At 40.9% G+C, this 22,623-nt stretch overlaps 1 protein-coding gene across 1 annotated transcript; it reads right to left on the bottom strand.

The window, feature by feature from the left end:
- Positions 1–642: 642 nt before the first annotated feature.
- Positions 643–21,978, bottom strand: otof (otoferlin). Its single transcript, XM_023352261.1, has 43 exons — positions 21,762–21,978; positions 20,442–20,512; positions 19,902–20,010; positions 19,765–19,819; positions 19,213–19,344; positions 19,059–19,121; positions 18,863–18,947; positions 17,368–17,527; positions 17,080–17,266; positions 16,809–16,995; positions 15,572–15,795; positions 15,253–15,361; positions 14,537–14,714; positions 12,738–12,858; positions 12,532–12,632; positions 12,347–12,437; positions 12,157–12,273; positions 11,907–12,059; positions 11,579–11,768; positions 10,753–10,877; positions 10,528–10,662; positions 9,388–9,405; positions 8,696–8,857; positions 8,494–8,613; positions 8,242–8,403; positions 7,935–8,097; positions 6,612–6,685; positions 6,432–6,458; positions 6,207–6,338; positions 6,005–6,077; positions 5,075–5,184; positions 4,829–4,966; positions 4,601–4,732; positions 4,346–4,473; positions 4,073–4,243; positions 3,758–3,918; positions 3,252–3,394; positions 3,086–3,174; positions 2,892–2,990; positions 2,547–2,788; positions 2,262–2,443; positions 1,363–1,463; positions 643–1,252 (listed from the first exon to the last, which is right to left on the bottom strand). Exons 2-43 carry the CDS (start codon positions 20,485–20,487, stop codon positions 1,072–1,074), a joined length of 5,376 nt encoding a protein of 1,791 aa, XP_023208029.1. The 5' UTR covers positions 20,488–20,512; positions 21,762–21,978; the 3' UTR covers positions 643–1,071.
- Between the last annotated feature and the right edge of the window lie 645 nt (positions 21,979–22,623).

Raw genomic sequence — 22,623 nt, 5'->3', positions numbered from 1 at the left:
AGAGCTACAGTCGTGTGAAAAAAAGCCAGGACATTATGACAGCGATTAACACTAAACAAAATATATTTTAAAACCTGTTGAAAAATATAATTATGCTGTCATTTCCATTTAGAGCCAGCAGATGGCAGCAAATTACAAACAACAAACTACTAACATCCTCTCCATAGAGCTTGTGCGATACGTTTTCTGTCTTGATATCAAAAGAAACCACTCTTGAATATTTTTTTTTTACTGTTAAAGACAAAACCGTCCAAGCCACTAAACACAATACATTGAAACTGGAGAGTAACAGACAGACTTAGGATTCTCATAATGAAACATGTAAAAACTAAAAATCGTTCCCATTGTTTTCCTGCTTTGAAATATTTAATTATGAAATATTTTGCTTTTCATTTCTTACATTATCTTAGCAAAATTATGCTTTCGATTCCACTTGAACAATATGTTTCCCTTTGTGCGTGTCTGTCACTCAGCATCAAAATAAAAAGCCATGAATGCTTGTAACAGCATTCATTGCATGAATCTTTTTTGACAAAACATGCAAAACTCCAACAGATGTCAACACTTTTGAAAGGAACTTCACACACCACATGTTTGCACATTTGAATGACACGATTAGAGGAAACCCGAGGTGCCCAGAGGGAATTTTATTCACAAATTCAATACGTCATACAGAAAAGCAGAAGCGTAAAATTCAGAAAATCTGAACCACAAGCAAACCATGTGCAATAGCCTCACTTAATTCCAAATTAAATCGCAATCTGATCTGTTATAATCGAACGCGAACAAATAAACATTTCCAAGAAGCAAAACAAACAAACAAAAACTTGCCTACATATCAGAACAACAGTAGCAAAATGAGATTTTTTTACACAATAATAACAACCAACTCATACACTCAAGCCAACATTAGATTATTTTCGTTGTTATGTTGCTGTTGGTAGAACATCAATTATTTTGTTTTGGAAAAAAGTTGGAGAAAAAAAAACAACAGAAAAACCCAGCAGAAGCTATTGTGTTATAGCCCACCATTTGGGGTGGAAAAAAAAAAAAAGTGATCCGGTTTTGCTCTCAAGCGCCCAGCATTTTCTTCACCATGTATCCGGGCATGTTGTAGAGGAAAAGGCCCAGGATGGCCAGCAGCAGGAGCGCCGTGACGATCTTGATGGTCAGCCACCTGTACTGGTCGCACACCAGGTGCTTCGCTGCTTTGAGCGGGATGAGGAACCAGAGGAGGGCAACATCTGGGCGGCTGTCGGAGCACAGAGAGGCGAACAACAAATCTGAGCAAAGCCATTTCTTCTGCGTGAACACGCAGAGCATAGACAAAGACACAAAGTGGGAGGAGCACATCTTTCATACTTGGGTTTCTCCAGAGGATCTGGCTCGTTGCGCCCGTCTCCAGCTGGGCTTTTCTCAGCTTCCTCCCCCGTGAGAAGGTGCAGCTCAGCTTCCACCTTACCCTAAACACACAAGAAGTTTCATTTTGCCAAGTTGGGTTACGCAGAACTTCCCAACAAGAACGACAAACTTTCCAAGTCGAGCTTTCAAGAACCGACTCGGGATACTTCTGCAACAACAAGTTTGAACTGACGAAGCCTACAATGTCAGTCTGCTTTTCTTATTGGTTTGCAATAGTTGTCCTTTTGCAATGTTCAGCTGTCTCAGTATAAACACTTTGACCAAAAACTGGTCAGGAAGATCCTGCAACACAAACGTCATTGACCACAACAAAGCAAGTTTAACACCAACGTGGCTTTAGATGATGCTGATCGAAGAAGACCTTCTCGCTCCAAACTCACCACCTGCAGGCTTTACTGAAACTTCCTGCTGCCCAAAGCCAGACGCTTTCTGAAAAAGCGCAACGTTCAGTTGGGATAAATGTTGAATTATTTGCAAGAAATATATTTGGATGAGTCAAAGTTAGGCGTTCAAACCAAAGAACTACAACTGCAAAGATCTCTTGGATCTCAGTTTTATTTTTTATAAATAAAAGTAAAAAAGACAAACAAAAGAAAAGCATTGTAGTAGCTGCATCATGTTGAGAGTTTGGAAGTGAACTGGGTAAGCTAGCTGGTTGAAACTTCTAAGCAATTTTTCGTCCCAACAGGAAACTTCATGCCAAACACATCAAAACTTGTTTGGGGATGGCCCAAACCTCAAAACTAATACTAACTTAAACTGGAAATCTGATTCATATCTGATGTTGATATTTGTAGAAATGGAAAAGTCTTTTCGCCTGATCTGTGGCTGCCACCCACCGTGAGTTCAAACTCGTCGTCTTCTTCGTTCCTGGCGACAAACGGCCACCAGCCTTTGATCCTCTTCTGCTTGAAGATGGAGACCAGCGGCATCTCCGCTTCGTTTGTCACCATCTCGATGGTGCACTGCTTGGCCGTCTTTGCGCCACGCGGGAAGCGGTTCAGGTCCAGCTCGATCGCACCTGTGGAGACATTTTGCTTTTAACGGACCCAAAGACAGTTTAGAAACAGCAAATCTATTAAGGAATTTAGTCAACAATCAAACTGATTTCGTTTTAAAAATACCCAGAAAATCATCGGCAGAGAAGTGATCGGCGTCCCACACTTGGAGGTTAAGTCGAGGCGGGATCTTGTACTCGGTCTCATCCCAGGCGAACATGGACTCCTTCTTGGAGATGACTATCTTCTCCTCGGCCACCAGGTAGTCGAAAGGGTAGATGAAGCGCCAGTTGAAGTTCCCCTCCCCGGTGATGGAGTGGTAGTGGACGTCAGTGTCCTGCTTGTCCTCCTGCTGTCCCTTCAGCCATCTGCCGACGTAGAACGAGGGCAAACAGAAGAGAAGTAAAGTGGAGATTCGACCCCTGACCTGGAAGCATTTCTGCTCGTCTAGTTGCTGGCGAAAAAGGTCACCCTCGCACAAAGATGTCACTAGATTTCTCGCCCGTGAAGATGTCGTCGTCCTCTAAAACCACCTCATCTGTGTTCCAGATGATGACCCTCAGTTCAAACCTGCACACGGAAATGTGGTTTAAAAACGAGCTTCGAAACTCATCAGGAGCGCTTCGGATGCTTCATGCCGGGCTCCTGAAAACTTCGATGCGTACTTCTTCGGTTTCCGTGGTGAGATGTCAAGAGCGGGACCGGGCGCGGTCTTGTCCTTGGGGAACAGGTCCACCCACATCTCGATTCTTCCCTGCACACAGTTAGATGGATAATTACAGTTTGCTTTCAGCAGCAGGAAGTCGACGTTGCGACGTTTTACCACCATACTTGTTCGATTCCCGGTTTGTCCGGATGGAGCAGCGGTCTGGTCTCTACGTGCTCTGGGACCAGTTTGCAGCCGGCTTTGGGAATCCCGTCCCAATGCCTCAGCACAGTCAGAGCAAGGTGCTCGTCCGTCTGCTTCTTTAAGCCTGGCAAACATCGTTACTCGTTCACACTTTGCACAGGCACTACTGCCTGTTACGCTCCTCGCGTTTTTAGTGGGATTTTATGAGACAGAGCAAAAGAAAGCAGCACGTGTTTGTGAATTAGGAGGGAAAAGACGCGTTGTTCTCAAATAAATATCTGCAACAACAGCCCAAGCTCAAATGAAGGAAATTGAATATAAATACAGGCCAAACCTTTCACTTTAAGTGCTACTTTGTGTTGGTCCATCTGCTAAAAGCCCAGTAAAGTTTGACCAAATATAGAAATTGACTATCTTTTAAAAGCCCACTAAGAATCTTTTCAACATCAGATCAATGAGACGGTAGAAAGCAGTAGTTTAGAGATACCGTTTTCATCCTCGATCTCAGTCGGTGCCATGAAGACCCGGTTCTCCACCTTCACCCTTCCTCCGGGGCCGTAGTGTGGACCGTCCAATTTGCCGTCCTTACACAGCTTAGCCAGGACATGTGTGGGCTTCATGGGGTCTCGCCACACGTTGTAACCATGGCTGTACGGTAGACATGATAAAGTGAGTTTATGTGTAAATCTGTCGGCTAAAGTAAGAACTATTTAGTCTCCGAGATGCAAATCTGTGCCTTCGGTTTTTTTGTTTTTTTTTTTAAAGTACATTTATTTTGCTTTTATGGGTTTTAGATTCTTACATGGCGTAACTGCATGAAATCCCACACGTGGCTCTGTGTTTGCTGTAGAAGCGATTCTCCAGGTCGACCTTTGTTTCTCCAATCAGGTCATCGGTTCCCACCAGGTCCCAGTCATAAATTGACACCGTCAGAGTGGAATCCATGGGGAACGTGGCCTCCACGTCAAAGGATCTAAGACCACGAGGAAAACGCTTGTGTTCAGTACAAAAAAACGCAGTAAGACGCTGTTGTTTGGACTCTGCTCAGAACTCCAGCCGGTTTTCCGTCACTTACTTGCCAAACAAAGGGTTCAGCTGTTTGGAAATGTAGTTCTCCTTGTCTTTGATCTCTGTTTTCCCCAGCTTGATTGCGATGTAGGGGTCAGCTTTCCCATTTATGTCCGCTGGATGCAGATCTGTCGCCTATAAAGAAACAGAAACGTCACGGCACTAAAAAAACGAACAAAAAAAATCCTTGTAAATGCGACTCTGTTCTCCCTGACAGTAATCACATCGTTATACGTTGAAGCTCCAGAGCACATGAGCTTACCCTGACGACATAAATGCGGACCAGGACGTTAACGGGGTCATTGTTAGGGATGTTCTGAAACATTCCTAAGTTGGAGTCGAAGCTCATGTCTCTGGGCAAATCATCCGACACTTTGTACATGCACAGCGAGCCCTGGCGGGGAACGGTTAAAGGAGAAGGAGTGGGACGTAGCAAAAACACAAATCGTCACTTATAAGGCCGTAAATGCGCATATGGAGCACTCCTCACTTTGAACTTTCCGACGATCCTGTCCTCATCCGTCACATTTTGGTCGTCGTCGTCACCGCCCTTCCCTCTGAACAGGTAAAAGGTGTGGAGCCAGTCCTCAAAGTTGTCAAATTCACTTTCCAGTTCCTTTGGATACACCTTAGTTTGGGAGCAGGAAGCACAACGTTTACCTCTAACCTCGCAAAGATTACCCATCCACCTGGACGACGTTAGAAAAAAATGACACCACGATTGTTCATCCTCCACCTTCAGCTCATCCAGCTTTGGCTTTTTCTTTTCAAACGGATCCACAGCTGCCCTTTTCTTGTCCTTCTTTCCTTTTCCTCTCTTGGGGGCTTTCGCTGGAGCGTCGTCAGCTGTGATGTCAGAAAACCGTGCAGAGAGAGAGAGAGAGAGAGAAAGGATCATGAGAGGCTGGGAGTAATGGATCATTTCGGCCTAAAATTTAGCACAGTCAGCTTCCCATGCATGAAAAAAATATGTCATTGGATTAGACACCTCTGACTTAAAAACTTATACTTTTACCAGTTTATGTCAATCCAGAAATTTACATTTAAGATGTAAATTTGTTTTAGATCTAGCTGCACAATATGTCTATCTATAATATATTCATAACCCAATCATCATCATCGCAATATCGATGCAAAATCGATGCAATTTTCAGGTGGATGTAATATTTCATGTGTTCATACGCTGCACGACTATAATATACTTGGTCAGAGTGCTGTATACATATCAGTACTCGAAATGTTCCACACGCCAAAAGCAGGAGTATTTCTGACTAAGATGCTAGCACTCAGAGAGCGGCGGGAATATCGTTAAATTGTAAAGAGAAAAGTAAAGAGTCCATAAAATGAGGATCAATCATGATTGATAACGTTATCACAATTTCCAGCCACATTGCGATCAAAGGTTTTCCTGAAATGATGCAGCTCTGTTGTAAACCGTCAAAAAAAAAAAAAAGAAGAGATGACCCCAAGACGGATCCCTGCAGGACCCCAGAACTAACGCTTCTCTTCTCAGGGTCACCGTTTTCACTGAGCGTAGGACCGGTCAGATGGAAGTCATTTTTGACTGCGAATTAAACCATTGCACGGTAGTTAACCTACATAATTACTGAACTTTTAAGAGCTGAATGTCAGAATATTGAGATGTACGATTTTTTTTCCTCTTCACCTCCACCATGAGCGATGTCCATGTCTTCCTTTTCTTCTGAATCTGAGAGAGCTGCCTCCTGAGCCCTGAGAGCCTAAAACGGTAAGAAAGTGTTTCTTTACTCTAAAAAATAAAAGCAGAATACGCTGTACTTCACATTTATGTCTTCATAGGAGATAGGCTTCAAAAGTAGCTTAGCTACAAGAGCAAAACTGTTCCTTACCTCAGTTAAAGTTTCAATCGAGGCAAAATATTTGGACCACCAGTCCAACATGCTCTCATCAAGTTCCTCCTCTTCAGGTTCGTCCCCCTTCTTCCTCTTCTTCTTTTTCCCTTTCTCGTCTTTGTCGTCGTCCTTTTTTACGTTCAGTGCACATAATGGATATTGTCAGGTGTTGTAAGGACAACACAAATCGTCATTGAAAGAGGCCGCTTGTGATATGCTCACCTCAACTTTGATCACAGCTTCAGAGCACTAGGGGGGAGAACAGCAAGTTTAACGTGTGTATTAAATCAATCAGGTTTGTTTGGATGGTACATTTCAGCAACGTGGCAGTTCAAACGAAATGGAAGCAACATTTAACCTGGTGTAAGTCTTTCGAATCAAGGTTTCAGAGTTTAAACTTACAGAGTCCAGTTTGACCACGGTGTCCATCTTCTTGAAGGCAGGCTCGGTTTCCATGCTTACCACAATAATTTCCTCTGAAAGACAAACGGCGTACTACTGAGACCAGGTATTTGCAAATTGGATTAAACAAAAGACATATCAATATTTGTTGTCGTTTCCTGACATTAAAAATAAACATGGGATGATCGAAATTATTTATAAATGAAATGATATTGATTCATTTCTTTTAAAACCTTTGTTTGCGTTCATGTCCTTTGTTTTTGACAGAATTGCTGATTGAAACTCTACGCCTCGGGTGAAACCTTTTAAATATCCTTTCACAAAAGTTTTCTGTAATTTTGGCCAGTTCCTCCTGACAGAAGGGAGCCAAGTTTGTGGCCAAGCTTTGCCTTCCTCGTTACTAGTCTTCAAACGTAGCTTTAATATTTCCACGCAATATTCTTTCCTTGTGCTAACACATATATTGTAGTCAGTATCACAACAGGATATCGTTTCTCCCTTCGTGGTTTGGATGTTTTCTCGTTTGACATCGGACATTATGCCCAAATATGTTTATTTCAGTTTTGACAAACCACATGACATGCCTCCAAAAACGATGGACTTTGTCCCCTTTTTTTTTTGCAAACTGTATTCTGTTGGTTTTGGACTAATGGTTTCTTCCCTGGCTTTTTACCTGCACAACCTGTCAGACTGTGGATGATGAGGCTCTACGCCAGTTCCAGCCAGCGTCTTCTCAAGCGCTTTTGCTTATGTTCTTGTTCTTGCGTTGACAAACCCGTTTTGCACCGGCACACACATCTCTGAGGCGCAGAACTCGCTGGCTGGCTTTCCAGAGGCGTTCATACTTGCATATAATTGTTGAAGTAAATAATGGTGGCGCATTCAAGCATCTGGAAATTGTTCCAACCCAATTTGCTGAGGTCCACAAGTGTCCTCCCAATACCTCGACTGTTTTTATTTTCACGATATCATACAAGGAAACAGTGTGTTGAAAAAGTTGCCTCAATTTCACTCACAAGTTGTAAACTAACCTGGCGTGTGGCATATAGAAATTATTTAGGTAATCCTACATTTTTAATCTGATTTAATGGAGGAAAAATATGTAATGGGCCTTTTTTAATATGGGTTATGTAGATATTGGTACAATAAACACACAGCAGTAGAAAGAACATTGTAGTTGGCTCAAAAATATACTCTGTGCATCTCAACAGCTGATTCACATCTACCTTTAGGTTTGTAGTTGTGATGTGATAAAATGTGTCAAAAAAAAGTTCAATGGCTGTGAATACTTTTCACTGTGTGAGCCCTGTGTTTAGGGTATACCCGTAGTGGACCAGTTGTTGGCCTGCTTGTCTGATCCCCTGTAGATGAACTTGCGCAGGCTGGTGACGGCGTTGGAGCCGACCAAAGTGTAGCGACCAAACGCTCTGCAGTCCACCACGCGGATGTTCAGCGGAGGGTGAAGCAGCTCGTTCTCTGGCAAATCCTATCGCACACATTAAAAGATTCTCTGACTTGGTAAACCTAAAGGAACAGCAATCACACGCTGGGTCTTCAAACGTCCATGAATTAGTGTTCATTATTATTGTTGTTTCTCAGCCAAGGAAGTGTTCAGGAAATGACACAGTACCACTTCGAACCACTTGACAAGAGTGCTGAAGTTGGGGTTCTTTTTGTAGTTGGGGATGAGGGCCGACTGAACGCCCTTCCCTGCACACTCAATGTCCACACGAGGCCGATCCACCTGGGCCAGGTTCACCCTCTTCAAGTCCCTCAAGCCCCAGAACAAAACCTTCAAAGAAGCAAAATGTACATGTTGTCGAACTTTCTACAAATGCATCAACAATCACTGAGGTTTTCTGAGTAAATCTGAAGCTCAGACCTCAATCCTGTACTTGCTGAGCACTGGCCTAATCCCCAGAGGCACCGGCAGGATTGGGCCGCGGTCCATATCTGTAGGCCCGTCTATGGGAGGAAGGTCCGCTTTTCCATTGGGGCCAATCTGAGAGACGACAGCGGTGTGAAGCCACAGGAAGGCTTATAAGTGGAAAGCCTTTTAAGTGAGAGAAATGCCTTCAATTAACCTGGAGAAGCTCAAAAGCTGCCAGCATTTCTCCAGCGGCACCGTTCCCACGGTAGATCTGATAATACTCCAGCTGGGGTGGGAAACGCGGCGGCCCATAGTGCTCATCCGCCATCTTGACCAAAGGCTTAGCAAACGTCCTGCCCATGAAGTCAGCTTTACCCTGAGAGCATAAAGTAGACGATTAAACATCAAATCTGCACTGGATATTTCAGTTAATAACTATTAGTGTTGGCATTACTCAGTTTTTATTTTTAAAAATAAGCTAAAATGTGTCAATATTCATGTTTTTGATCAACATAAAGAAACATGGCTTGAGGTGCACATGTTTCAAGATTTTAAATCTCTACAGATACAAGGAAAGGAAAAAATAATAACAACATCAAGATCCCCTTAAAAATAACCAGTAAACTGCAAAATAGATGTGTCTGTGTAATGTCAAAGAACAGTTAAATAACCTCCTGATGCCTCTGAGAGCTGCGAAACTTCAATCTCTCTTGCAGTTAGTGGTTATAAAGAGTTAAAATACTTTGACGGCCACATACAAAAGCACAAAATTTCACTGAAAGGAATGCAACAGGGATAGGACGCTAGAGCAGGGTCCGTCTGTTTGTCCTTGTGGACCTATCTTATTCCTCTTGCATGCCTTTGAACAAAATCTACTCTGCACACTTTAAAATTCTGCTACCGTACATCAAGGCAATCCACACTCTACTTATCCACAGGGTCATCCAAAACATTGGTGTTATTGTCAGGAGCAGATATAAAATTGTCAGTCAGAAAACATTTCCTCAGATTAGAATCACGTTAAGTTGACGTCAACAAACAAAAGACTGTATTATTAAAAGGCAGATTGTTGGATTATAAATAAGGATGTCCAGTTCAAAGGATTTTTAAATTAACTTCTGTGTGGCTAATTTTAACAAGCATGACTTATTTTCCTGAGCAAGTCTTGGGAAACTGTTGGAAACAAAGTATGTTATTTTGTTAATTTAATGCTAACGGGTTTTAACAAAAGAAATTCTGAGCAAGTTTACTTCTTAAATAAACCTCTGCAGTGTAATACATTGGCTTGTCGTGTGACTTGATTCGTGAGATGTTCTTATGTGCCCAGATAGCTTTCAGTGAGCTATAACCTCAAGTCACTAACTTTTAGCAAATTACTAAATTTGTGAAAGAAGAAAACGGCTTTCTTTAAAGTTTCGTCAAAACAAGTTTTACTGGAACATCTGTAAAATACGTTACAAGCCAAATCATCAACAAGTAACATCAAAACAGAGAAAAAGAACGATAACGTTAGCCTAGCACTTCGGCAAAATGATTAGCAACAAAATATTGTGAGCACAATCATGACGCAAATTAATGAGATTATTACTGAAAGCTGCTCCACATATCGAGTTACAAAGTTGATCAGGTTCTAATTATGTGTTGACTTTTACGATTGTCTTGCTAAAACTTGGGATAATCTGGTAGTGTCGAAGAAACAGAGCGACCACATCATCTGAAATGCCATTGGTTTGTGAATAGCAGTAATGCTGATGAATGTTAAAGCTATTTAGCGATTTTAAAGCTACACTTGATTTTTAAGAGTGGCCATTTAGTCTATGAAGGGCTGAACCGGGACTCGGATTCAGTAAAAGACTAAGCTTAAAGTAAACAAGTCACCGCCGGGGAGAAAAATAGCACAGATCAGGACATCCCTACTTATAATGTTGATACAAATTCACAATAAAACAGCTGCCGTGTCATTTGTTCTACTGAAAGGAAGCGCACTTGCTCCCGTGAATAAAAACGGAGAGCTTGTGACATCTCTGTGTGAAAACTATTCCTCACCACTGTGTCCTGATCGTACAGCTCAATGACAATAATGGGTGGATCATCCCTCAGTTCATAGGCCTCTCCAAACAACTCCACGTTCTCAAACACCAGCAGCTGGTCCCATGTGGGGCAGAGGGTCTCAGCCAGCACCTGCAAGAAAGCGGCGTATTTGTTCCCTTCCAATGTTTTTTATTTTACCTTCATTTAAAAAAAAAAAAAGAAATGGGTGGATGAACTCACTTCTGTGACTTGGCTTTGGGTTGAGAAGAAAACTCTTGCGAAGGGATCGGACAGACCTGTGCTGTCAGCAGCAAACAGGCTGCGAGCCTGGTACATATGGACCCTCAGCTGGAAGATTTGCTTCACTGCAGTGAAAACATTCAGCCTTTCATATGCAATGTAATTTGAAGACGCTTAAATTCAATATATGTCCTCGTAGACATCTGTTACCGGTATCAGTAATCAATATCATTTCCTTAGTGCTTCGGAAAGTGCCACAATTTTCAACAATCAAGTTGAGCTACATAATACGGTCTGAGACTTACTAGACGCTTTCCAAATAATCTAATTTACTCTCCAAGAACCTTCAGTCCCTACGTGCCATAAACGTTTCAGAAACAGTCTCCTTTAACCCTAACCCCACCCCACACTACAGCACACTCCTGAAATTTATGACTAAGTTTCGCAAATAAAAACGATGCGCTACAAAAAAGTTTTTGGAAAATATATGGCTGATCTGAAAAAAGTTCCAGAGAAAATTTGTCTGTAGATACCTTGTTCCAGTGAGTTACTACTGGGTTTTGGGGAAAATGATCAGTAAGTTTCAGGAAAGCATGTGGCAAAGTAAACGTTTTGATTTTCAGAAAAGATATAGGAACGTACCTGTTGAAAAGTTCCAGAAAGCACCCTGTAAGTTCTAGGAAAACCTTGTAGAGCACTTGAAAGTTTCAGAAAACTACCTCATACGCTTCAGAAAGTGCTTTGTAGTACATTTTAAAAGTATCATTTAAAATTACGTCAAAAGGAAGCGTGTGTGATGATATATGGCTCCAGTTGATGTTCTTACTCATGTAGGTGAGGCTGATGGGCGGTGAGGAAGGCATGCCGGGCCCCTTGGACAACTTGTTTTCCTCAAACCCGTTGGGCAGGCCGCTCAGGTAGTCTTTGCGTTGCCTGTTCAGGCCCAGCCACAGGTAAATCTCTAACTTGGACTGAACCGTCCAGCCAGCAGGTCCGAAACCTTTTTTACCAGGGATCTTAGGTAGAGAAAACATTATTTAGGGGTTTATTCATCTTCAGAACACCATAAGCAAATAAAAAAATAAAACATAAAATGAAAAATAACAAGAACATAATTGTAAGTGGGTTGGTTTTCTTTTTACATTTTAACTCACCCTCAGGAAAATTGTTTTGACCTTGCCACAGTCTTTCCCCCTCTCCTCATCGATACCGGAGTACAGGATGTCTTTGGAAGGAACCCGGGCGTAAGCGATGCGCTTTCCGTTGCTTATCATCCAGATGAAAACATCAGGTACACTGTGCTGGGGCTGTAAAATTTTAATTACACCATGCGTAAGGAACATTATATGGTCTTGCAAAATTATGAATTTCTTGTTAATTGACTCATTTGGCGATGGTCTTTACCTCGTCGGCTAGGAAGCGAAGCTTTGTGTGGAAGTTCTGAGCCAGCTTGAGCTTATCCCTGACTGTGCTCTTCTTCACTTGGGTCCTCATAGTCTTTGCTTGTTGACCAATGGCCTCCTAAAAACAGAGATCGTCTAGTGAAACAACGCAAATGCATTTTGTTCAGCAAACAGCGGGAAAGAAGACTTACCACTTCTGACAAGCAAAGCTTCAGTCTCTCCCTGTCCAGTTTGGTTCTGCCGGACTGATTGTGGTCCTTGTTTGCCAGAGCAATAAATTGACTGAAAGAACACGAGCTTGCTGAGCGTGAACATTTGAATTTGCTAAATCAGACGGGTTTATTTGGTTCAGTTTTGGTTTTGGAGGCGCACAGACCTGCATCCTTGGCTGAGTTCCTCGAGAACGCCTCTCAGCCTTCGTTCAGGATAGGTCTTCTCTGTTTTGATGATCTCCTGCACGTCGTTCAGTCCATCCTCCTGCAAAAAAAACACAGTTCAACATCAGATTCAACGGTATTGGCAACTACGATTTACAACCAGTGATTGAGAATCTCTTTGCTATCATGGTAGCTGTCCACTTGCCAGTTTGTTCGCAATGTTGTCGATGATGTTGGAGTTGTACAGCCGTCTCCTCTGGTCCTGCCACCAACTTTTGATGTAAATGCATGGCTTCCTCTCAAAATAGGGCAGATGGAAATAGTTTCTGTGGATTAAAGCAAGAGCCATTGTTCCTCCAAAATTGCTGTTTCGAGATGGATTCACAAAATGCATAAATAGAAATGTGCAAAATGAACTTTTTTTCACGTTTTCCACACAAAACCAGCAAACATCAACATATTTTATTTGGATTTTCTGTGGGAGACATCATGAAGTAGCATGTGCATGTGAAGTGTAAGGTAATAGATGAATGGTTTTTAAATGCTTTTACTAATAAAAATGGGAAAAGTTAGGTCTCTTTAAGTTCAGGTCTCTCTGTGGTGGATAAGATCAGATCCGATGCTGATTGCCTTCGGAAGTCATCTAATTAGTAAGCAGAATTTAATCGCAATATAAATACAGGTGGTCCGTGAAGACCTCCGAGGTTTGCTGGAGAACATTAGTGAACAACAACATCAGCAACTATTAGAACCAGTTAATGAAAGAGTGGTGAGAAGAAAGGCAGGCATCATTAAAAGAAGAAGTCCTGTTTGCAGTTTGTAGAAGTCACACACACATATATATATATATATATATATATATATATATATATATATATATATATATATATATATATATATATATATATATATATATACAGTACAGACCAAAAGTTTGGACACACCTTCTAATTCAATGGGTTTTCTTTATTTTCATGACTATTTATAAGGCAATAAATCCCACTTATTAACCTGACAGGGCAGGTTGACCTATGAAGTGAAAACCATTTCAGGTGACGACCTCTTGAAGCTCATCAAGAAAATGCAGAGTGTGTGCAAAGCAGTAATTACAGCAAAAGGTTGCTACTTTGAAGAAACTAGAATATAAGGGCTATTTTCAGTTGTTTTACACTTTTTTGTTTAGTGCATATTTCCACATGTGTTATTCATAGTTTTGATGCCTTCAGTGTGAATCTACAATATCAATAGTCATGAAAATAAAGGAAACTCATTGAATTAAAAGGTGTGTCCAAACTTTTGGTCTGTACTGTATATATATATATATATATATATATATATATATATATATATATATATATATATATATATATATATATATATATATATATGCTGCTGCTCTGATTACATGAAACTAAACCTGAACTTATAGCTGGCATTTTTATACCACTTTTTGCGTGGTATATAAATAATATCACTGTAAAAGCAAAAGAAGAAGTGGAAGTTGCTTCGAGTTGATAAGATAATGGACGGATGATTTATTTGGTCACACTTTATTTGAAGTGAAACTGTCATAAGCATCATATATATGAAGGAGTCTTTATGAATGCTTATCATTGTTGTTATGAAGTGTCTTTTGGAAAATAATGACACTTTTAATGCAAAGTTGATACTTTTAATTGACATTTAAGGCAAGTTTTATTACAACTTTGCATTAAAAGTGTCGTTATTTGTAAAATAATGCAAAGCGGACACTTTTGGTGGACTTTTGGTGCAACTTTGCATTAAAAGTGTCATTATTTCCTGAATGACACTTCAAGACAACAGTCATAGCCATTCATGAGGACTCCTTCATGTTCACAGTAGGTGTTATATCATGCTATGCACACCCCTTCAAATAAATGTTACCATTTAGTTTGCAAAAAAAGAAAAACATTTAATAACTATGTAATATTTCCTTTCACATCTTAATTTTCCTCTTTGTTTCGCTGTTTGACTGGCTCTGACCGGTCAGTGATGACAGGTTTCATGGGTGGAGTGGTGGACACTGAAGTCAGGTCTCCGTCGTCGTCCATCTCCTCCTCGCTGGAGTTGTGTATCAGCTCGGTTTCCTCTTCAGCACCGTCGCCCTTCTTCCCCTTCGTTTTGGGTTGGATGACGCCATCGTTCTCGTTTCCATAGTAACCTGGGAAGAGCAGCTTTCTGAATATGAACTTTGTCCCTTCCGGTCTTCCCCCGTTCTGTCCACCGTGACAAACGTATGGGTGGGCGATACGGACTTAGAATTTTAACGCAATACTTTGTGGCACTATTGTGATAACGTAAAGATGATTAAAACAAAATATTTATTGCTTATTTTTTATGTAACTGTATGACTACATAGCATAGCATCCATAGTGCCACAAACACAAATACTGGACTTGAAAATCATTCCTGTTTGAAATCGGCTTCTTAAGGACATGACTTACTTAAAAAAAAGAAGTTATTTATAACGCTAACCTGCACACAATAACTGCATTTAATCATATTTTCACATTTACTGATATTCATTCATGCTCTCATGGAAGAGCAAAAGTACCATTTTGTATGAAACTGTTCGTTTTGTTATTTTTATTTACCCCAGATAACAGAAATTGATCATATTGTGATAAGATATTTTATAAGATAAATGATAAATGATTTGATAAATGCCGGCCCCAGGAGCAAAGACACAGCTGGCGTACCTATTGTGACCTCAAAGCTGATTGGCTTGTCGCCGATCTTTCTGTCTATCATTGTGGCTTCCAGGAAAGACCCAAACAGGAAGAAATCCTCGACCTTCCCAGTAGCAGTCTAGTGAAAAAACAAAACAAAAATAAATTGTAAAAACCCACAACTGTTTAAACATGAGTAGCCTCATCAATGCAAACAGCTATTATTTATGCATGCGACGGGCTAAATTAGAGCTATTAATAATTCACATTAATCGCAGCACAATGTCCTGTCAGCAGCAGGAACAATACGATCTGCTTGCATGGCTGCCCATCTGGAGCAGAGACCCACCTCGGAGATGTTGGGCACTCCCTCCACCTGGACCTCGGTGGAGCTGGTGATGTCAGGCGAGGACGGGTCCAGGATCTCCACGCCCAGGCTGATGAGCAGACGGGCCCTGAAGGACACGCCTTCGCCGAGCCCTTCGTTTAGCTCCTGGTACTCGTCCATCAGGGTGTAGGTGCGGGTGGAGCCGTACATGTTCACCCAGGCGGGCCCCAGTGTGGGAAGGAAGCCTGGGAAGCAGTGTGCAGAAGAAGTGCGGCGGGTAATTTGGAAATTAACTGGAAAGGCGCGTGTAGAAAACGATTAAGCAACTGGGTAGCCCCCAGTGTCAAAAATAGTTCTTAACTGGTTGCACAGAAAAAGTAAATACTCTGCGTTATCTAGCCTACTAGCAGAGGCTGCTCTATCTTAAATGGTTTCTGGGCGAGTGCCTTTTCCGGTCCACAGTACACATTCAAATACCCAACTACTTTTCCGAACAAAACGCATTCTGCAAAAAACAAACAAAAAAAAAAAAAAAAAAAAGAAAAGGAAAAACTCCTGTTTTTTCTTTCTTTTTTCACTTAGCTTATTGGAATTATTAAGAACTAAAAGAATTGGTCTGATAATAGATGACCTGCATCGATGGACTGATTTCAACACTATGTTTGAGAGAAGAGAAGATCTACGAATCACTAACTATTTCAAATTGTCAATAATCACAGCAAAATAATTCAGTCCAGGATTGTTTAGTTAATCTATCTAATATGTTTGTCCTAGTTCTCTAAATCTAAAGCAGTCTTAAAGCCAGGAAATGATTGAAAACTATTATTTTTCTGTTCGTTTGCAAATAGAGGAAAGAGTTTCTAAAACTCTGTTTGGTGTAAATTATTCGCTTGAAGTCTGACTGGACCAAATACGAAATAGCTTGAACTAGAGGTGGTCAAATACATTCCAGACTTCTTTTAAAAAATCTGAAGTTGCCAAATTAGACACAAACTACAATGCTGTCAGTCAGCATTATTGTCATACTGGATGTAGATCACATGGGGGCAGCAATACCACTGACATTACATGCAAATACGCAAATAGAAAACTCTATCAGGGCGCAAATGATGGAGCTATTTTTGTGCGTGTGTGGGTGTGTGAGTGTGAGTTGTGGTCGCCCTCGGGCTGTGTCGCCCTGGGCAGAAAGCCATGTCGTACATATCAAATAAAACCTCCTACTTGTTTGAACACACTATTTTTCGTAATAAACGATCACCTTTGTCCCCATCATTGGAAATCTTCTTCAGATCTAAGAAGTGTGTTCCCATGGCCACATCGTTCACTTTATCCGAGTCCCGGATCTGGATCTTCATGCGCTTGCAGAGGGGAGGAAACATCTCCGTGAAAACAATCTGCTCGTTCCAGATGGGCTCATAGCAGCTCTTCTGTACCGACGTTTTGCCCTGTGGTCACAAATTAAACGCGTTCATTTTCTGAGTCCCGCTAATACACAACAAATATAAAAGGTAGCCATTATTCGAACTGGCCTTCTGCCCTGCAAAGAGCACTTGGACGTAGGGATCAACCAGGTCTTTATTTTCTCCTATAAACGCCTTTTTGACGTTGGCCATGATGCTGGTGTTCATTCTGGGGAGTCCCTCTGCTTTGTAGATCTTCAGGTAGTAACGAGCCCACTGTCGCTCTGCAGGAACGCCCTCAGGTAGCAGCAGATTCCTGATGCAGGCAGAATTCACTTCTCAATAACTTTTCTCTACTAAGGCTTAAAGATGAGAATTTTCATGGGTTAAGCAGCGGACGTCGCAGGTTTTCTTTACCCCTCTATGTCATCGTCTTCAGACTCATTGGCCTTGTGTGGAGTTTTAATGGTGTCTCCTTTAGCCACAACTGCGATGTCACATTTAACGTAGCCTTTGCAGCCTGCGGTGATGTCATCCGGGTCAGACAACAAGGCCCATTTGTGGTAAAACTGATGCTCTGTAGGACAAAAACACAAATGTCAGTTTTATTTTGGATTCCTGCTGATGTATTTGTTCTTTATTCACTTTAAAATAAGGACGCAGTACCTAAAGCAATCATAATAAATTAACTGTACAAATAAAAAACGGGGACAAATGTTCAGATTTATTGCTGATTTTCTTGAATCCACCAAAAAATAAATTTACATAAAGACACAAATAAATGCATACGCCCCCAGTAATATTTGGTCCTGGCATTATTCCAGCTGGTCATTTAACCAGCCCTCTTTGCAAAATTTATGGTTGGTTTACAACCACAGATGCAGCTTTAGTGCATAATTCATACGTTTTTAAGTAAGTTCAAACTGAGGCCAATGCAGACGCTTAATGTTGTCCTGGTTCATCTGTTTCTAAACCAAGTTTAAGTGTTCACTGGGATCGACATCCTTCTGAAACACCCCGCTGTGTCCAAGTTTCAGCCATCTGACCCAAGCTGTTAGCCTCAGATGAGGTAAAATTGGTTCCAACATCCAAAAACCTTCATGCCTCCAGTCTATAATGAACTAGAAGGCAGTGGAACATCACTATCACTGTCCAAAAGTGAAGATAGTGAAGCCCCCGTTTCAAAACTGACAACTTCAGACTCAAGTGAAATCTACGGTGGCCTACAAGGACGAGACAAATACCTTCTGATGAAAAGGTTTCGTGTGAGACAGAATCTCTTGGCTACAATGACTAAAAGAACATCTGAAGACATCACACTTTACAAAACAGCTAATTGCTAGGCATCATGTTATACCACCATCATGTTGTGGGATTGTGATGATGTCAATGACACTTTGTGCTGCAGAAATAGAGGACTTCCTCTGAGGTCTTTAACTAGACGGCTGAAGGTTGGACCCAATCAGACGTTCCAGGAGGACAACGATCACAAACGCACATCAAAACTGGTATTACAATGGATAACATTAAGCTTCTGAAGTAGGACAGACTTCAAGCCAATTGTGAAGGTTTAGACACTTTAATTTAATTTTTTTAATATATTTTATGTAAATCAGCTTTATCTGATAAGAGGAATCAAACATCTAGTTGTAGAAATGCCATAACATTATTGAAGACTATTGATTCTTTGTAACTTGACAATGTGGATTTATCCAAATATTAAGCATGTGTGTATAATTTCTATGTTGTGTGGATAAGAGGTCATCTGCACTCAATATGGAATTGATACATCATTAATATTTATTGGCATTGGATAATTATTCCACCACAAACAAATGCCAAGATATTAAGGCATCCATGCAGACAGAGGGCTTGATCTGGAGTCAAACTACCAAAGATGCTGTTTTCCTACCTGGCTGGAAGTAGACTGTGCCAACATCCATTTTAAAAGATCCAACCAGCGTTCCACTTCGCAGAAGATTTTTGGAGTGGATCACCTACAAGTAGGTTAAAAAAATATACACAATTAAATAATTTTTTTTTAAAAAAAAGCCCCCATGTCACAGAAGAAGTTCCTGTCAGTCGGTTTAAAGGAACTAATGACTTACGGACACTTTCAGGATTTTGTCGAACATGACATCTGGCGGGATGTGGAAGTCAAACACAAAGTACTGGAAGAGACGACAGTTTGAGACGAAGTCTCGTGAATCAACCTTGAATTTCAGAGAGCTTCCTAACACTGCGTCATCATGACCGACTCACTTCGTTGTAGTAAGGGCAGTTGGTCGACTCCTTCATAGAGGTGTACTTTTTCTCATCTCCGATCTCCACACAGACCATGGGATCCATGTTCAGGCCAACCAGCTGCCTGGCTTCAATCACCGTCACACTGACCTGAAACGACACCATCCATCAGTTTACATCTGCAAATCGCAATAACCTGTGGACTGTCCTACTTTGTCCCATTGAAATTACAAAAATGTGAACTTTGAATGAAAATGAATTTCTTTTCTTGTGACAGCCTACAGGGAAAAATTGAGCTTGTATGATCATGTCGATCGGCACCTCGGGGAGAGTTGATGTCAAAAAGTGTACAATAACCTGTGCACATATGCATGCCACACTTTTCAGATTTTGAAAACCGTGTATACGTTTTCTTCAACCTCCCAGGTATGAGCTACTTCATGAATATTGTGTAAAATGCTCATACTAGACACTGAATTTTGTGGTTGCAATATCAGAAAATGTGAAAAAAGGCTCTTAGGGTGCAAATACTTTTCCAAGTCACGGGCTGAACTCTCTGGATTCACCTACCTGGTAATCCATGGGTCGTCCAGAGCTGGGCTCCATCTTGATGTCTGGCTTTGATCTGAGGAATTACACATGATTAATAAACCCAAATAAAAATAAAAGTAAAAATCTGTAAGGAAGACAGTTAGAACAAGGCTTGCCTTTTATTTGAAACATTGGTGGTGACGGCTGTGACGGAGGCCAAAGAGATGGTGTCGGGATCTGGACCTCCCATTAACATGTTCTCCGTCTCCAAAATGGCTGGCTCATCTAGGCGTCACACAAAAGACATATCTAAAGAAAAATCCTAAAAGAAAGATTTATATTTATGGAGCTAAAGCTCAACACTCCCTGGAAGAATTGCTCTTTTTCTTGCAACATTGTGTTTTGTGAAATAAATTTTTTTTTAAAAATACTCTCAAATTCATCCTGCCATGTTTTGCATAGATTAAGAACATTATAAGACATGAAAACCCATTAATATGCAACATTTAATCATATGTAAAATACTTTTTAGTGCAAAAGTATTTTTCTAGATTTGCTTTTGAAATAGACCAGTCTTGGATAAGAACATCTGCACCACATTGTCTGTTACAAAATGTTTGACATGCTGAAGAAACAGGCTGCGTCTGTTTGTGTAATATTAAACTGGACTTTCTGGCCTTGTTGACACGAATCCAATGATCCAGCTAAGGTGATACCTCCGCCTTTGTCCTCCTTTTGTCCACGGTGCTTACTGCGCTTCATGGTCCAAAGGTATCCTCTGAGCGCTCTGCGACACAAAAAATAGTCACATTAACAATTTTAGACATTAAAACACAGACGAATGGACCAAATATGGCAACAGAGTCGGCCCAAGTTTGTGTGAGATATTTTCGTTTTCGGCAACTCGCGAGTCAGGTTTGTTACACAATGGGCTTTTGCTCGATAGGCACGTCAGTCACTTTGCATTTATCGCTGTACAAAAATCCCTTTTCGGATCTGTTTGTCTTCATTCGATTCTCTATAGCGATGCTATGAAGCTTTCCTGAACTGACAAACACGCTTAAAACACTTTTTTGGGGGTGTTAAAACTGGTTTCTCAGCTATTGACACGAAAAGCAGCGAAATAAATTGGCTCTAAATTACGACTGTTGCTAACACAACTTCAAAATAACACAGGTTTCTACCAATATGTCTGCATTTAGAGTCCTGGGAAGGAGTCCGGGATCCTAATCGAGCTCAAAATCCACTTATACCTGGAGCAAATTCTGTTTAAGTTGATTTTTCTCCTATTCCTGTTTGTAGGCGTGCTTAACTCTTGCTTTATTCTGTCTCAACAGCAAATCACCAGCTCTAAGAAAACTTTAAATTAACAAAAACACAAAGAACACCTTAAGTATTACTTTTTGTAAACCCAAAATCAATGATAGAGAGTGTTGTAGCATAGTTTGCTGTTATTTTGAGTGAAATGTAGCCTTCAGATGGGCCTTTTAATTATTTAAATCATCTGACCCTAATACTTCAACCGGAGGGGATACATTTCACATGCATTGTGAAAATAATACCATTAGTCTCGTTATTCTGCAGAAATTAATCAACAAAGTGCTCCACACACGGACACGTCCAGTTTAAAGTGGCTACCTTATTTTATGTGACAATTTGAGATTATTAATTATAATATTGGCACAGAGAGGGGGGGGAGGGGCTGCTTCTACGTTTCTTTGACTATTTTTGATCGAAGAGTTGGCAAAAAAAACAAAACAAACAAACAGAGAAACAAAAGACAACAATCTTACATCACCAAAAAAATAATGAAAGTAAAAGTTTAACATGCCTGGGATGATCCAATAGCGTGTGATTACATATTAATTTGACGGAAAATAAAAAAACACTGTTTGACCTTCAACATTTTTTTTTAAATAAAATCAGCTGACATGGAAAACAAAACAAAATTCCTTCTCAAAGAAAGTCATTCACAGGCACTCCAAACACAGAGGCCTAAACGCCACCATTTGATCTCTGCTCAGATTGATACATACCATATACGACAAATTATGCTCAGCTCTCTCCTCCACGTATTTCCCAGAGATCTCCTTTAGAGGTAAAAACAAAAAACAGCCCAGAACTAAGAAGTTTCGGTTTCAATTAAAATCGAAGAGATGCTACACGAGCATTTTAGGCCTTCAGAGAGACCCCAGAAGAAAAGCCACAAAGTTAAGTTGTGCACAGAAAGGAAATGCGTTTGTTCACGTCTGAGGTCTGGCAGGAGTGAAGCGATACGCCGATGAATAGTGCATGAGCGTCGAACCCGAGACTGGTAACTATAACTAGCCACCGCTGAGAGACGTCACTGTGAGCAGAACCTTCCAATCCGCAGGTTTTAAGATGCTGCAGAGCAAAGCGGGAGGATTTTTACAGGCCAAGCCATCGATCTGGTATCTAAAAGTTACATTTTTTATTACTTTATGTTGACCCACAACAATCTACATCTGAAAATATAACTGTTTAAACAAAAACACACGTTTTACTGTAATCCTGACACTGCGGGCCTTCAAGCGATCAAAGCCAAACTGAGCTGAAAAGAAATGCTTGAAATATGTGATGTTACTGTTAGGTAAGCAATGTTGCCATGTCATCAATGATAGGATTACCTGGATGTAAGATGCCAGGCCGGCCTCGCTGGAAGAATGCTTCCTTTTAATCATTAATAACCTGCAGGTCCAAACTGGGTCTTAAGACAATCACACTGTCCTTTGTCGGTGATGGTGGAATGATGTCAAATCCTATTTGCGATGTTGTTCGCTTCAAACGTAATCAGCTTCAAGCCTGACAATTCTTAAACTGAGCCACATTTTTTGTGCCATGAGAATTTTACAGAAATGTTCTGTATTAAAGTATTTA

Source organism: Xiphophorus maculatus, chromosome 19, assembly GCF_002775205.1.
Source record: "Xiphophorus maculatus strain JP 163 A chromosome 19, X_maculatus-5.0-male, whole genome shotgun sequence".
Lineage (NCBI taxonomy): Eukaryota > Metazoa > Chordata > Actinopteri > Cyprinodontiformes > Poeciliidae > Xiphophorus > Xiphophorus maculatus.
Note: the sequence above shows the minus strand (reverse complement) of the source record. Positions and strands in the feature narration are given on the sequence as shown.